We start from the raw sequence: 17,964 nt of genomic DNA on the forward strand, positions 1-17,964 counted from the left end.
TGCTTTGTATTATAACAACTTACACATGTTGAGCACTTTTTCCTCTGACCATGGACTGCAGAGTTCTTGGTTGTTGCAGGACCTCAGTTGCACGATGTACACTCTGTCCCTCTGCAAGCCAGTCAGCTTCCACGAGTAGTCCCTCACTTCCTCACTGGAGGAAGACTGGATCTTCTCCTCCAGCGGCTCTGGGTCTCCACTGTCACTGAAAACACTTTGATATCCAGGAACTCTCAATGAAAAATGCAACTCATTGGTTAAAAACCTCTTTTATAAGCAAAATGACAAGTATTCAAAAGAATGGAAATAATCATCATTAAACAAACCAGCACGAGCGGATCTAGGATTTTCTCGAGGGGGGCGGATTTTCAAAAAATGTCGAAAATTTCGTCGACCTTTTTTTAGGTTGACCAAATTGATTTTCTGAGCTCTCCTAAATCACTTAAGACCGCCGGCAAATTTTTGGAAAAACAAGCCAAAAAAGACGTTTTTAGGCACTTTTTGGAAAAGTTTTTTGACGCGCGCTCCCTCCTCAAAATTATTAAATATTGGCACTGAAGGCGCCTTTAGAAAAATTTTAAGGTCAGTTAGCCAAAAATGGATATCTCAAAATAGTACAAAGGGGGACCCTTCGGGTCGGCTGGGGTCGAACCCCTGAGATGGAAAAAAGCGTCCGCCCCCCCCCCCCCCCCCCCAAAAAAAAAATCCGCTGGTGCAAACCAGGGTAGCATCTAAAATTGTTGCTGGGATTTTTTGGAAAATTTTCTTTAAACTCTAAAAAAAATCTTTGCATATTGTTTGCTGATTCTGTTCGAGCTTCTGTTATGGTTCAGAACTTGATTGGAAAAAAACTGATGAAAATGAGAGAACATTTAGAAAACTTACGTGTCCCATGTCTTCAGTTGGAAGAAGTCTGTGCTGCCGCCCAAATTCTCCTCCCTCATGTGCCAAACCACCAGGGTCTCCTTAGGAGATATGGGCTTGAAGTCAATCAGCATCGGCAACAGGGGATTCACTGCGAAATTAGTGGCATACAGTCAAAATATTGTTGGCTCATTTAGAGGAAATAAGTCGCGCCGCGGTTTGTGTCGCTATTTTCAATATTAAGCCTTTATTCAATTTCAGCGGTTTAGTTGCACGCACACGGAACTCATCGCTCAACTTTTAATCACTAATTTGGAATTTCTAATGCTCGAATTTTTTTTTATAAAAATGCAGAAGAACACTCTAAACCGATACTCTAACTCAGGATAATACTAGATAAAATTACACATTGAATGAACAAAAACAAGTTCTAAACAAAGAGTTCAAAAAATGGTATTCTAAAAAATGCTTTGAGGCTGGAACAAAACGAAATTCGTTGAAAGTCCCTGAAAAAAGGTTACGCACTAACAACTCAGCCTCGCATGCTCAAAATCCCCAAAAACTAGCCACCAATAACGCAGCTACATTTGCTAATAAAATGCGAATTCGATGCAGCAAAAGCAGCACCAAATATAAAAAAGACACAATTTTGCAAGTAATGAATTGGAAAGCACGAAGCCCAATTATGTATAAATTATGCTTTTGAGAAAACTGCGGGATACATTAAGTTGGAAAACTTTTGAAATCGAGCCCTTTATCAGGGTACTGCTAGTAGAAACAGATGACTTTTTTGATTCATTTGATGAATTACAAATGCATCAGTTGTGTTAACTTTTTACTAATCAAATATCAAAGCACATATGATATTATACTGCTACCGCAGCCTACCGATTCAAAAGTGTCACCAAAAGTAACACTTTCATTTGCGACTTAGGTTAGAAAAACAGAGGAAGTTCGTTGTAATATACTTTGCTTCAAGTGTAATAAGAACATTTATATGAAAAAAGCGGATTTGCGTAAGAAGCAAACAAAAAAGCTAAAACTAACAAGAAATAGCTTATCGCTGAATAAGAAGCACGAAATATACAACCACCGTATTTACAAAAAAAATTATATTGTGACCTCTTGTAAATAACTTTGGTAAATTGAACAAAAAAAGATCATATTTTTCAAGATTCCCTTCACATGAAGCTCTGTGAAGAGGATGAAAAAATTTATTAAAAGGGTTGAATCAATTTTGCTGACTATTCTCTATAAGCTATGAATTGTTCAAACCAAAATTTCTCGACACTGGGACTGAAAAAGCTCTGACGTTACATTAAATTTGACTCCATTCTATCCTAAGGAAAATACTCGAATTACAAACCTTTCTCACGAAAGTGGAATCATCAGACAAGAGGCGGATTTAGAATGCCCGGGATGACCAAAAATGCTAGTCATACAATTCCCATATATGGAAAAATGCTAGTCATACACTTTCCATGCAATTCAATACGTACAGAAAATTGCATGAAAGGTCTATGATTAGTATTTTTTTCATATATGGAAATTGTATAACTAGCATTTTTCCATAAACCAAAAATATTGATTTTTTACATTGTAATTTCTCAATATTTTTCGTAACCGAACACAAATGACATGAACCTTGATTACTCAAACGTAGCAACCAACGGTTTGGCCGTCTCGCATTAACAATGCATTGGAAACAGCCTGATATGTGTTACTTCTGTCTCAGACAAATAACATAACGAAAGTAGTGAACTTTTAAATTTTGGCAATAATTTTCAAAGATGATTATTTCTAAAATTTGAATGTTTAAATTACCAGACATTGATCAAGGCATACAAAAACATGTCATACAAAAGAAAGAGGAGTTTTAAGCGTTTTTGAAAAAAGTTACGAAGAGAAAAGGAAAAAAATCCAATATTAGTATATCCAGGACTACGTTATACACACAAAAAATTAAACTTTGCACGCAAAATTTTTTTTTTCAAAAAATGTTTGTTTGAATACGAAATTTTTGTCGTCGCCATTAAAAAAATACTAGTCATACAGTTTCCATATATGGAAATTGTATGACTAGTGTTTTTTTTGAGAAAACAAAAATAAAAAAAGTCAAAGTTTTCAGTCGTAGCCGTCCCAAAAACGCTTAAATGTTTTGCCAGCAGTTGAATTCAATGTTCAAAGCTTTTTTTCAAAAAAAAAATTTTTTAAAAAAATTCTAATCATACAATTTCCATATATGGAAATTGTATGGGTAACATTTTTTTTCATACCATTTTTTTTCCTTTTTTTTATGAAGAGATACCAATTTCGATACCAAAACAACTTTAAAACACCTTTGAAATTTGATTAAACTCATTTTGCAAAAATGTATGAAATTTGTATGACTAGCATTTTTCCATAGACTAAGTGTATGAAATTGTATGATTAGCATTTTCGGTCTATGGAGGTCAACCCGGGTGATTTGTAAAAAAATGATACATCAGGATGTGATATTTTAATGATTTCATAATTTTTACTATTGTGACAATTTCACTGAAATCTAGAAACAAGTCTTCAATATACTCCCAAGTTATAGGTCGGTTCCATTTACTGAACTTCCGTCAATTAAACGCTCAAATAATTTTTTCAGCGCATAGGTTGTTTCGCAGATTCAGCAACGCGCGGGTATCACAAGTTGTTTTGGGTTCCACAATTGTACGTAGAATCCACAATTTTGTAAACAAAATCCGCAAAAAAAGCTCATTCCACAATTAGCCTTTCACTCTGAACTAAACAATGTCTAGCGTGATCAATTAGGAACTTTGTCTAGAACAAACATCCAGTTAGAGCAGATTTTAAAAGCAAGGACTTGATCATTTTCATTGCAACCCATTAACAAATCTTAGCACATCGTTAAGCATAAATCGTTTATGTGATTTTTAATTATTAAAAACGTATGAAATTTCTGACCATTTGATTCCAGAGTTTGGAAGGAACGTTCAATTTTAGAAACTCTGAAACCGGTAATTTTTTTTAGAGTAATCAACCCGGAAACTTAAAAAAAATTGATAAGTTCCATCAGCAATGCTGAAAATCTTATGCTTTTACAAACATTTCCTACAAACATGCTGATATAACAACTTTACTCCTAATACTGATATGGTAACTTTAACATAGCGGGGTTAGCTGGTGTCCACAAACCTGGTTGAAATTAGATTTAAAATTAAACCGTAACTGTTCCAACCATTGGAAATTGGACGGAACTTTGTATTCGGGTGTAATTTAGTTTTTTTTTTCACGCAACATCGGGAACTACAAATAATTATCGGATTTGGTCAATGATATATCATGCTGAAGCACTTTCAATTGTGACTCAAACGACGTTTTGAAATCCGTTCAAAATTTAGATTTTTGGTATATTTTTGAACGAATAAGCTGACAGAGCAGGCCTTTTTTGTTTTTCAACTAAAAATTTTTACCACAAATAATCATCGTAAAAGAAGGAATGATAAAGCGTAGTTGAGTACACCAACCGTTGATTCGAACGGCGTTATAAAACTTTCAAAAAGTTTTACCGAGTGTCAGGAATTGATTTTAGAGAAGTCTAGAAGAGTAACCCATCAAATTTTAGCGAAATTAATTTTAGCGCCATTTTTGGAATAATTTCTGCAAAAAGATGAAAAATAAGTTTGGACTTTTATTGAGTTTTTTTTTCAATTCATTTTAAAATAAAAACCGTTGCTCGATTTGTCTTATTTACGGTATTTGTCGATTATTTCTAATATCAATTCTTATAATATCAAAAAAACACTAATTTGAAGAAAAAAAAAACATTAAAAAAAATTATGTGCTTTTTTTCAAGAATGTCATCGGAAGTTACACAGCAACGGGCTATCTTTGTTTATAGATGTAACTATATTTGTTACTAGACTCCGCAAAACTAAATGCGGGTTTCACTTGCGATAGCAAATTTTGCATTCAAGATTCTACAACCGCGCGTGTTTGATACACGCATATATTTCTCTTTGTTTGTAGTTTCCAAAAAATGTTCTGTATTCTGTAAATTCTAAACAGAAACGAGACTGCTCGTATCAAGACAAAGCCCTGAATGTAACAACTGCCTCTTAAGGTCTCTGGAGCAGTAATAACATAAATATCAATAACAAATTAGTTGTAATAAAAAAATGATTTTTTGCAACTTGAAACTTTTTCTGTGAAAATCATCCACCCACACGCCCTATAAACTACAAAAAAATAAATTTGGCTCCTTGTAACAAACCAATCATGGCAAATAAGCTTCTTTCAACCAATTTGGAACGATTTCTGTGACGGATTATATCTCCGCTTACGCGTTAATGGCGCAAAATATGTCGCTCGTTAATTGTCCCAAATTGGCCAAAATAGTAATCTTTGAACCCCCATAACTTTACAAAAAAATATCACAGGTAAAATATTTTTTCAATTTTGACCTCAGGACAATAATTTTTGAATCATATTAAGAAATTCTGTCAAAAATGGCTAGTTAAAAAGTCGAAATTTGTCTGAAGAAAAAACAACCCCACCGAGAGCACAAATATTCCATTACTTTCGTATCGAAAGTCGGAAGAAAAAGATGAAAAAACAGCTGTGTTGCGAACAATACAAATATGTTTGCAGCTGTGGAATATACAATTCACAAAAAAAAACAATTTGGCCGCCCATTGAAATTTTGTTGATCTTTTTTTAGGTCAAGCAAACAGAATTTCCCAGCTCCTCTGAGAACATTTTTGACAGAACTTCTTTTGAGAAATTGGAACAAGTGTATTGAGTTTATGTTGGTTCAAGAGGAGCAGGAGCCTTTGCAAAAATTTGGGTCGGTCAGCAAGAAAAGGCTGTTCTTACATCCCGCATCCAAGTTTAGGCGTAAATAATCGATTATAACGGATTATTATGATGATTTTTTGACAATTATAATTGATTATAATTACCAAAATTAGGAGTTTAAAGGATTTATAATTGATTATAATCGTGATATTTTCCAGGAAATTATAATCTCTTATAATCGATTATAATTGATTATAGTCCTTACAAAAAAACCCTTAGAATCAATTATAATGGATTATAATCTCTTATTTTGCTAAACTTTTGTCAATTCAAAAATCAATATTTGAACTATATCTAATGGGTTAATAATTTTGTGCCAATTTTTTGAACACTTTGGTCTCTTGAACACTTTGAACACTGAGATCTCTTGAACACTTTGGTTCATCTGAACACAAAGTTTTGCCACGAAACAAAAGTTTCATAGAGATTCTTTCATATTAGTGGAAAGATTCCCGCGGTAGATGAAAAATAAATCTTCCGAATGAATCACGAAACATAATCAGTTTGCTGATGTTTTGGTGGTTAAAAAGTTTAAAATATGCATCACAAAACAACTCTAATGGGGAAGAAATGAAAAAAAAAAACATTCTAATTTTGAATTAATTGGAAAACTTGAAAAACATTTTTTTTTTCATTTTTCATAGGAACCAACGTCTACAAAAAGCATAAAACATAAGCAATTTAGATGCAACTTCGAAAACAAAATGGACAAACAAGAGGGGTTATAATCAATTATAATCGATTATAATGGATTTTTGTGCAAAACTATTGAATTAGAAATTTGAATAATAATTATGGATTATAATCAATTATAATTGTATCAAAAAATGGACGAATAAATAATCGATTATAATCGATTATAATGGATTATAATAAATTATAATTTGATCTTAAAAAGAGATATTATAATCGATTATTAATTGATTAAAATCGATTGTTTCTCAACTTTAGTAAGACTGGTACTAAAATCATAATATAATCGATAATTAACGCTTGAAACTTGATGCGGGATAGTGCCGAAAGGGGAGCTTTCGAGTGCTTGGGAGAGGTCGAGTCTCTGAGAAGAGGGGCGCCCCTAATTTTGCTCCTGGATCGGACAATCTTTATCTAACAAGAAATTATAGCATAAATGATTGCTTGAATAAGCTCAAAAAGATCAAATACACGAAAAATATGCATTTTTATGCTTTCAAATGGCAGATAAGTTTCACTCTTGTACTGTGGAATCAGTTTTTAGCGTTACTTACTGCTTCTTGAAAAATAAACTTAAATAACTGTTCAGTGAAATATTAAGTAAAATAGACATATGTATTAGTTAAAATATCCATGACGTTCATAAACAACCAATATACACTATTAATTCAGTTTACATGCAATTTCAAAATTATATTAAGCAATGCTTGTTACCCATACCCGTATAGTTGAGAAGCAGAGATTTTTGGGTAGATCCAGCATTGTTGGTCACTGTGAGAACGTAAGTGCCGTAATCTCTCTCAGAGTTGACTGGCACCAGGAGTTCGAAGGAGGCCTCTGACTCACTCACTGGCTGCAGAGAGTGTGCCAAGTGGGGTTGGGTGTGGTCCAGTGAGATGCCATCCTTCTCCACTTCTATCTCTGTCGTGGTGGGCAGAGGGAAGGCGTCAAATTTCCAAACCAGTTTCGCCTCGGATCCTATTGCTGCTTGCACGTCGAAACAGTCGAAGAAGTTGGCTTTCACTAAACCAATACCAATTGATACACACATTCTCATGCTAAATGCCAACCTCATTTATGCCAGAATGATTACAAATGTATGATAATCAATCAACAGTCTAACGCGCGTTGGTTGATCTTAGAGCAGGTTTTTTTGAGTGTGTGTGGGGGGGGGGGGGGGGGTACTTTCAAAAAAGTCATAAAATTTATCGACCTTGTTTAGGTCGACTAAATGGATTTCCAAACTCTCTCAAAGCAGTATGAAGACTCTAATTTGCCATAAATTTCTTCACCGCAGGCACAACTTTGAAACAAAAAAAAGGCCAAATTTACCGTTTTTGGTCATTTGTTTGAAAAATTGAGACCAAAATTGGGATCAATTGAGCAATCTCCCCACCGTAATGACCAATTGAGCTATCTCCCCCCAAGCAAAAACGGTAAACCGCTACAAAAGACACCAGAAAAAGGAAGTAGATAGTGGATGTGTTCGTAGCACGCAATCAATTGACAGTCTCAAGTTTATTTTATATGAGTATCCGAGAAAAATTTTGAAAAAGAAAAAAAATCGAATTTTATAAACAACATTTTTTTTGCAATTTTTTGTTTGGGCGACCATTGCCTCATCGAGGTATGCGACTAACCAGGGTTGATGCTCTAGCCATCTATCTGAATATCAAACACTGCTCTTCGCAGCATCTTAATACTCCGCAGCATCTTAATATTGTAAGTAATACGTTTTTCCTCCTTTGAGGGCAGAAAAATGTCTCTTTACATGCCTCATTTTATTAATTCTTTTTCACTGTGATTGTAATTTTTGAGCTTTGATATTGAAAATTTGGCCATCCACATTCGTTGGAGAATCTGTTCTATGATTTCAAATCATCCAAACTATTTTCAAGTGGTTATAAACATGTCTCAAGTACCTATTGAGCTTTATCCCACCCCCCCCCTCCCCCCAAGCAAGAATGGGGGGACTCTTAATTGATCCCAAAATTGCTTTTTTCGAAATCCTCCGCCCCACAAATAGTGTATTTTGGCCTACCGCAGCCGTTTTTTGAAAAAAAAATTATAGGGCCAGAAAAATCGATAAAGTAAGACCAAAGGGGGAAACTATGGGACGAAGCCTCCTGTAGTTTAGCTACTGTAACCAATTTCAAGTTTTGTTGAAACCTGTCAACATTGCTCAATCGTTTTACAGCATAAGCTCCATCAATGCGCTTTTCATTTGACACAATTGTTGTTTAGAGCCAAAAATGCAAGTTCGTTTTCTGGTCACAACCAGCTCTTACATTCACAAAAACACATGTGGAACCTGATCTAAACTACATTTTATGATTGGATAAATTAAATGTTTTACCAATGTAAAGTATTTAATATTAACCAATCATGATCCATCTAACTAACAACCCACTTATTTGTAAGTGCTGAAGTTACTTGTAATTTCAGCACCAGAGAGATTTGAATTTAACTTAGAAATTAGTTGGACTCTCCCGAGCACTTCAGCAGCCGCAATAAACCAGTATACCCTAGATCTATTGAGCCTAGCAGAGACTAGTTAAACAACCTGAGACTAGATAGTATAAGAGTAAGATTAGGATCGGTATTAGACTAAGAAGTTGCACGAATCTATCCGGCCGAAAATAAGATAGCGTGACGAGCAGACGGTGTACCCTATCCGAAATTACTCTATGAGTTACACTTCGGCCCTAACTCATCTGGTGCGACCATAAGTCTCGAACAAGACCTTAATAGATTAGAATTAACCAAAATAGATTAGAAATTAGACAAAAACATTTACAAAAATGTTATACGACAATAATTTAATCGAAATGTCTCTACGACTCAATAGATCAGAGCCAATATTCCGAACCATAACAGAACTACCCGGAATTGGAAGAAGACCTCGAACCAAAGACGACATACGACAAAGTAGAAACTTGCCGTATAGTTATATGATAGTTCGGCAAAAGCCAGAACAAACTTTTATATTTCGAATACTACTTGCAATGAATTTAGATTTCCATTTGCAAACATAAAACCTTGAAGTTACTCTTCAAAATCATTTCAGGCGCTAAACAAATTTATTAATATACAATAACGATTGATAAAAAGATCTAAGATCGTTTTCCTAAAATTCTGCAGTAATATACAAAACATGTTTGAAAAATATTTATTGAAAAATAAAAAATAAAAATTAGTAGCATGACAATAAATGGTTAGTAATCATAAATCATCCTGTTGTTCCAGCTTCATCATCTAAAACATAACAGCAATCATAAACCCACTAATATCATCAAAACACTAAATCTTTCCTTTACACACATTTAAAATTTTATTAAAACTTAAATTCACTTAATTTTAAAACCAGATCATCAAGGCTTATCCTTGGATCTTAAATCATTTTCTACTTAATTAAATTTCAAATTTGATCATCAAGGCTTATCCTTGGATCAAACAGAACAACTTTGTTCTCCCCCACCCACTTAATTAGTGTCTAACGACCTCAAACGTCGATTCACTACCCAACCCTTTCTAAAGACCTAAGACTAATAGAAATTTTTAAACAAAACTAATCATTCAAATTAGGATAAACAGTGAAGAACTTCGGTTATTCATCCTTCACTTGACCCCCCCTCTTACCAGACCCAGGATAAATCTTAGACTTAGTAAGTTTAAAATAGTATCTAACGAACTACTCGCGTTCTAATTATACCTGAACCTTGTGGATCGATTTACTATTCTCCAACCCTTGAACACAATCACTACCCCTAAGTAAGATTAAGTAAGTTAACACCTTAACTTATACTAGCCACGAGAAAGTAAAAAATCATTCTTCGGAATCGATATACTTTTCTCTCCAACCCTGAACAAACAGACCCAGGTTAAGCTAACCAAAAAATCGTAAGAACTAACAGTTTAGGAAAATAGAAATCATTTAACAACCCTTTGCATCCGTCATTCTAAACCTTATGTCATTTAAAAACCTAGCACCCTCAAGGTCACGTGACTTATTTTTATTTTGGGAATTTTCTGAAACCAAAAGAGAGCCTGGTCATGCATCGACATCACATCATGTGCTCAAGCAAATACGTGGACTTCTACGCATTCCCATTCGCAGTGCGCCCTTCGGGCGCAAATGCCAATGCTCAATTAATTTCGCCAGGTGAAAATTTTTTAAAGAAAAATTCTGATAAATTTTAACTTAAACTACCATCAAAAAACGCAAAGATTTCAAAGTGTGAAACAATCAAGTTTTTGCTATTACCGGGCATGCAGTGAGACTGAATCCGGCAAAAAGAAATTGAAAAATGAAGGAAATGGAAAGAAAAAAATTGTTCAAAATAAGAACGCAACATCAAAAACTTATTTGATCTCCGCTAAGGTCATAATTCCGATCAGGCTGATTTCAGATTTTAAGCGTACAATTTACGGTTACGGCTGCTCCCTCTACAGGTCCCAGAGGGACCGAGTGAGCATCCTACCTCGATCCAGGTTAACGGATAGTTGTTCTTAATTTTTCACAAATTTTTTTTTCACTAATGCTTGTTTTCATTTCCTCATGAGAAGCTGTATTAATTTTAAAAAAATTGATTTTATTAATCAATGCTTCCAAGAACAACTGATGTTAGGCGGTTGCAAATGCGGTTGCTGAAAACTAGTAAGGGATAATGATGAGAAAAATTGTAAGTTTTCAAATGAATTTAAAAACAGTTTTTTTCTTTTTTTCTTTTGTAAATCGGGAGAAATGAATCATTTTTTTTAAAGTTTTCCTCGCACCAACCACTGTTCTTAAGTAATGAAGATTCCTGTTCTAGCCGTTTATAACACTTTGGCAGAAAAAACATCAATATGATGTAAAATGTTTTAAAAAAGAGAAAAATTTAAAAATTATGTTTTTTTTTTAAAAATCAAAAATTTGTAATTTTCAAAATTGAAAAAAATCGAAAATTAATTGCATATTACGATTCAGCGTACCCATTTTAGTGGGTATAGCATTTTGAATCACCAAAAAATGTTAAAAATTGTAGATTTTATGAAGTTTTCATTTTGGCTATTTTTCCTTGTCGCCTCCACTTAAGGCACCTTTGAGCCAACTTGAGAAACTGGAACCTAAACAAGCTATACAGATAGTCTGAATGAACCATTTTCAGCGTGATAACACGCTTGGAAGAAAAAAAACTGCAGAAAAGAAAGGAAATTTTGAACTTTAACCTTTTTTCTTCTTCAAATGGCGATACTTAGAATAATTTTTCAGCTGAAAAGTTCAAAAAAAATCAAAAAATTCAAATTTTGAAAAAATTTTAAAAAAATCTCATCAGTCTGTTTATTGGAGTCTTCGAGGTTTTGGGAGACCTTATCTGGCGGCTAACAACAAGTGGATCATTTATTTTAAATTTTTGAGAAAGGTCAAAAAAACATGTTTTTTCGACTTTTTTGACAGAATTCCGAAAGCAATATCTTGGCTAAAAACAAAAATGAGGGCCTAAAATTAGTACAAACAGTACTCCCACATAAAGTACATTAGGTTGGAAACAAAAAATTTACTCTGATTCAAAAATCGTTTTTTAACTTTATTTCTGAACAAAAAATTGTAAAAAAATCAAAAACTTATAAATTTTTTGAAAAAAATGATTGTTTTGAAAAAGTGCCAATTTTCAGCTGAAACTTTTCATTTTAGCTAAAAAAGCCAGAGCAAGGCCCTTTAAGCCCAAATAAATTAATTAAGCAAATTAAATTCAAGTTTTTTCGTTAAAGGCTTTTATTTTGAAAAAGTAATCAAAAATGGGTAAAAAAAAGTCAAAAAAATCAATTTTCTAAGATTCAAAAACCTCCACTACCATGATGATTAGTTCGTTAGATAGGACTGCTGAGATCAGTTTAGACTTACTTTCATAAAAATATCAAAATTTTTACTTATTTTTGAGATTTAAGCAAAATAAAAACTTTTCCCAAATTGGGCAAAAAGCCCAAATTAGCCCAAACACCTGTTAAAAATTGTTGGGTCAAAAAATCACAAAAGGAAACCCCTATTCATTTGACATTTTAGGGCCGCATGCAAAAAATTAGACCATTCTAACCTGACAATTTCGAGAATCGACTTTTTTGCAAAATTTCTCTATAGTCCATTTGAGGGATATTACTTGTACCGGTGGGGGCCCCTACCCCACCTCAAAAAATTTTGTAATGCTGGAACGCGGCCACCTAGCACCCTCAAGGTCACGTGACTTTTTTTTGTTTTTGGTATTTTCTGAAACCAAAAGAGAGCGTGGTCATGCATCGACATCACATCATGTGCTCAAGCCAATACGTGGAGTTTTACGCATTCCCATTCGCAGTGCGCCCTTCGGGCGCAAATGCCAATGCTCAATTAATTTCGCCAGGTGAAAATTTTTTAAAGAAAAATTCTGATAAATTTTAACTTAAACTACCATCAAAAACGCAAAGATTTCAAATTGTGAAACAATCAAGTTTTTGCTAATACCGGGCATGCAGTGAGACTGATTTCGGCAAAAATAAATTGAAAAATGAAGGAAATGGAAAGAAAAAAATTGTTCAAAATAAGAACGCAACATCAAAAACTTATTTGATCTCCGCTAAGGTCATAATTCCGATCAGGCTGATTTCAGATTTTAAGCGTAGAGTTTACGGTTACGGCTGCTCCCTCTACAGGTCCCAGAGGGACCGATTGAGCATCCTACCTCGATCCAGGTTAACGGATAGTTGTTCTTAATTTTTCACAAAAATTTTTTTCACTAATGCTTGTTTTCATTTCCTCATGAGAAGCTGTATTAATTTTAAAGAAAATTGATTTTATTAATCAATGCTTCCAAGAACAACTGATGTTAGGCGGTTGCAAATGCGGTTGCTGAAAACTAGTAAGGGATAATGATGAGAAAAATTGTAAGTTTTCAATGAATTTAAAAACAGTTTTTTTCTTTTGTAAATCGGGAGAAATGAATCAGTTTTTTTTTTAAAGTTTTCCTCGCACCAACCACTGTTCTTAAGTAATGAAGATTCCTGTTCTAGCCGTTTGTAACACTTTGGCAGAAAAAAACATCAATATGATGTAAAATGTTTTAAAAAAGAGAAAAATTTGAAAATTATGTTTTTTTTTAAAAATCAAAAAATTTGTAATTTTCAAAATTGAAAAAAAGTGAAAATTAATTGCATATTACGATTCAGCGTACCCAACTTAGTGGGTCTAGCATTTTAAATTACCAAAAAGTGTTGAAAATTGTAGATTTTATGAAGTTTTCATTTTGGCTATTTTTCCTTTTCGCCTCCACTTAAGGCACCTTTGAGCCAACTTGAGAAACTGGAACCTAAAAAAGCTATACAGATAGTCTGAATGAGCCATTTTCAGCGTGATAACACCCCTTGAAGAAAAAAAACTGCAGAAAAGAAAGGGAATTTTGAACTTTAACCTTTTTTCTTCTTCAAATGGCGATACTTAGAATAATTTTTCAGCTGAAAAGTTCAAAAAAAATCGAAAAATTCAAATTTTGAAAAAAATTATTAAAAAAATCTCATCAGTCTGTTTATTGGAGTCTTCGAGGTTTTGGGAGACCTTATCTGGCGGCTAACAACAAGTGGGTCACTTATTTTAAAATTTTGAGAAAGGTCAAAAAAACCTGTTTTTACGATTTTTTAGACAGAAATCGAAAAGCAATATCTTGGCTTAAAACAAAAATGAGGGCCTAAAAATAGTACAAACAGTACTCCCACATAAAGTACATTAGGTTGGAAACAAAAAATTGACTCTGATTCAAAAATCGTTTTTTAACTTCATTTCTGAACAAAAAATTGTAAAAAAATCAAAAACTTAAAAATTTTTTGAAAAAAATGATTGTTTCGAAAAAGTGCCAATTTTCAGCTGAAATTTTTCATTTTAGCTAAAAAAGCCAGAGCAAGGCCCTTTAAGCTCAAATAAATTAATTAAGCAAATTATTTTCAAGTTTTTTCGTTAAAGGCTTTTATTTTGAAAAAGTATTCAAAAATGGGAAAAAAAAAGTCAAAAAAATCAATTTTCTCAGATTCAAAAACCTCCACCACCATGATGATTAGTTCGCTAGATAGGACTGCTGAACCCAATTTAGACATATTTGCATAAGCATATCAAAATTTTTACTTATTTTTGAGAATTAAGCAAAATAAAAACTTTTCCCAAATTGGGCAAAAAGCCCAAATTAGCCCAAACACCTGTTAAAAATTGTTGGGTCAAAAAATCACAAAAGGAAACCCCTATTCGTTTGACATTTTAGGGCCGCATGCAAAAAATTAGACCAATCTAACCTGACAATTTCGAGAATCAACTTTTTTGTCAAAATTCTCTAAAGACCAATTTAGGGAGATTACTTGTACCGGTGGGGGCCCTACCCCACCTAAAAAATTTTTGAAATGCTGGAACGCGGCCACCTAGAGGAAATTGTTTCGCCCCACCCACCCGACCTAAGCCTTTACCCACCCACCTGATCAGTCAGTGCGCCTTCACGTCTTCTTTTAAAAATTGATTCATTCCGTAGCTGGAATCTGTTCCCTTAGACAAAAAAGTTTGACAGACACATCTCCAACTATTTGATGAAGCATTTGTCGAATCACTTTTCTAAAAGACTTTGAAAAACAAAGCCTGAAAATTATCTTGCGCTTTCATCACATATGTCATCGAAGCAAAAATAGTACCGTGTTGGTTACATAAATGTATCCCAGTATCCACAATGCTAGAATCAGGAAAACTCTAAAATACCTTTCTATTAAATTTGAGATAGAATGTCTCATGAAGAAAATGAAAACTCTCTCCAAGCGTGCAAGTTTTCCGAAAAATCTTATAAGCTGAATCATAACAGCACAACATACCGGCTGCTCTCTAATTCTTTGCTTTTTATTCGAGGTCCCGGATGCCCCTACCTGGGACCATTAGGGTCCCAGGGCGCATCCTATAGGGATTAAAGCATTAAACGCAAAATCGTGGAAAGAGAAATTCTAATCATTTGATACAATTATCGTTATTTCATTTTGCTCAACAATCAGTAAACTATGGTATTTTAAATTTTAAGAGCCCGTTATTTTATCAAATAAAATTTTTGATAAAATTTACATTTTTTTTTTCGTTTTTCAAACATATTTTCAATTTTGAAACAAAAGGAACCCTTGCATTTTTTTTGCAGTAACTACGTCAGTGCACTCTAGCTACACTAGTGAGTGTAAAGAATAGTACAAAAAAAGGACAACTGAACCTGGTTTGTTCAATTTATTGTTTTTTTGTTCGGTTTCTAATTTGGATCACGTCAATTAATAATTGAAATTGAGCAAAGACAAGAATAAAACACTTGCAATTTTTGTTCAATATTGACAAGAAAAATGTTCAAACCGCTCTATCTTGCCTATGGCAAGCTCAAAACATCCATCAAAATTAACTTTTGTTCACTGTTAAAACTGATTTATTTTTCGACCAAAAAAAGTTAGAGATGAAATTGAAAAAAAAACGAAAATTTACTTAATTTGAAAAAATTGGTGTCAAACTGCCTTATCCATAGAAACACTTTCTATGAACCTATTCAGAAAGGTTTTGTTGAGCAATGCCGAAAAAATTACCCCTTTTGAGAAAAATTCAAAAAACACATTTTTGGTTAACTCAAAAAAGTGGAAAAAGTGGGAAAAGCGGTCTTCAAAACGAAACTATCCAAAAGTTGCATTAACTAACTGCCATTATTTTTAAAATTCAGACCCGCATGCAAAAAATAACGAAATTCCTACGGGAACTTTTTGAGAACAGATTAGTTTCTCCGGAATTTTGGTAGTACTGTTTTTATTACTATAATTATAATTAAAGTCAAATCTAAAAGTCGTAAAAACTACAATTTTTAATCAATTTTGACAAATAAATGATCAAAACCCACTAAATTGGCTATGGCAAGTTCGAATGTACCATCAGAAACCATTTTTTCCCATTTTTGAAAATTTTCATTTTTTTGAAATTAAATGTTGAGTCACAAACGGGAAAAAACAAATTTTTTCAAAAAGTCAAAAACAGTTGTTCTTTTCAAGTTAGTTCATAAGGTCACATGTTATGAACCTGTTCAGAATGGTTCTCATGTTCAAAGCCATACAAATTACCCATTTTGAGAAAAATTCAAAAAACACCTTTTTGGTTAACTCAAAAAAGTGGAAAAAGTGGAGAAAGGTGTCTTCAAAACGAAACCATCCAAAAGTGGCATTAACTAACTGCCATTTTTTTGTGAATTCAGACCCGCATGCAAAAATTTACGAAAATCCTACGTGAAGTTTTTGAGAACAGATTAGTTTCTCGGGAATTTTGGTAGTACTATTTTTATTACTATAATAATAATTAAAGTCAAAACTAAAAGTGGTAAAAACTACAATTTTTAATCAATTTTGACAAATTAATGATCAAAACCCACTAAATTGGCTATGGCAAGTTCGAATGTACCATCAGAAACCATTTTTTCCCATTTTTGAAAATTTTCATTTTTTTGAAATTAAATGTTGAGTCACAAACGGGAAAAAACAAATTTTTTCAAAAAGTCAAAAAAAAATATTCCATTTAAACTAACTCATCAGGCCACACGTTAGGAACCTGTTCAGAATGGTTTTCATGATCAAAGCAGCAAAAGTAACCCATTTTGAGAAAAGTAGAAAAAACACCTTTTTAGTTAACTCAAAAAAGTGGAAAAAGTGGGAAAAGGGGTCTTCAAAATGAAACCATCCAAAAATGGCACTAACAAACTGCCATTATTTTCCAAATTCAGACCCGCATGCAAAAAATTAGGAAATTCTGACGTGCGGTTTAGCAGAACTCGATAGTTACTAGGAATATTTACCACTGTAAAAAATTTATTGCCTTTTGACCGGAAGGGGCCCCTACCCCTTCCTAATCGCTTTTTGTGCTACACGCGACCATCTAGCCGGTCAGGTCTGCGTCCCACCCGCCCTCCGTGACTTATCTTGCTTTCGAGAAAAGTTTTTTCTTTCACCTTTACCCCATCTCAGGTCAGTTACTCTTGAAAAAAGTCCTACTTGAAACGTTCGCATTCACTTTGCCCCCTACGGGCGCAATGGTGAAGCCCATTTTTTCTTCTCACTGAACTTCTTCTCCGAACAGTTCACATAAAACATTACTATGGTTTTATCTGAAATTTGCCGTGTCCAGCTGCGACTCCGACTTTTTTCACGTCACTGGTGTTCCAACAACAGGACCACATGAGATTCCCATTCAGATACTGTCTCAATTTTGAAAATTCTGATTTGATTTTTTTTGCCATTTTTCGCAAAATAAACTAATTACTTCATTCGAATTTAAAAAAAACCGAAAAACTCTTAAAGATAGCAAGACATTATTGTGACTGTCGTCTATATCTGTTCTCTTTGTTGGAGGTCAATGATGCTCCCTAAGTGGGACCACAAGGGTCCCAGAGAGCATCAGTAAATGCTTTGGATAGTATGCCATTTTTGATTAAGACAAAATCTTTGGCCAATTGTGTTTTTTTTTCACAGTCCCTTATCCACTGCAAATGTAAAGACTAATTTTTGTTTGAAGTTTTA

General features: G+C 33.6%; 1 protein-coding gene across 5 annotated transcripts in view; it reads right to left on the reverse strand.

The window, feature by feature from the left end:
• Positions 1-17,964, reverse strand: part of LOC134844376 (uncharacterized) — a 75,688-nt gene that overhangs the window by 20,690 nt on the left and 37,034 nt on the right. For all 5 annotated transcript variants that reach the window (XM_063861030.1, XM_063861029.1, XM_063861027.1 and 2 more), the window contains 3 exons: positions 7,126-7,428; positions 886-1,015; positions 24-205 (listed from right to left, as the gene is read on the reverse strand). In XM_063861030.1, coding sequence (XP_063717100.1) covers positions 24-205; positions 886-1,015; positions 7,126-7,428 — 615 coding nt within the window. The remainder of the gene's footprint in view (positions 1-23; positions 206-885; positions 1,016-7,125; positions 7,429-17,964) is intronic.

This window comes from Symsagittifera roscoffensis, chromosome 4 (genome assembly GCF_963678635.1).
Source record: "Symsagittifera roscoffensis chromosome 4, txSymRosc1.1, whole genome shotgun sequence".
Taxonomy (NCBI): domain Eukaryota; kingdom Metazoa; phylum Xenacoelomorpha; order Acoela; family Convolutidae; genus Symsagittifera; species Symsagittifera roscoffensis.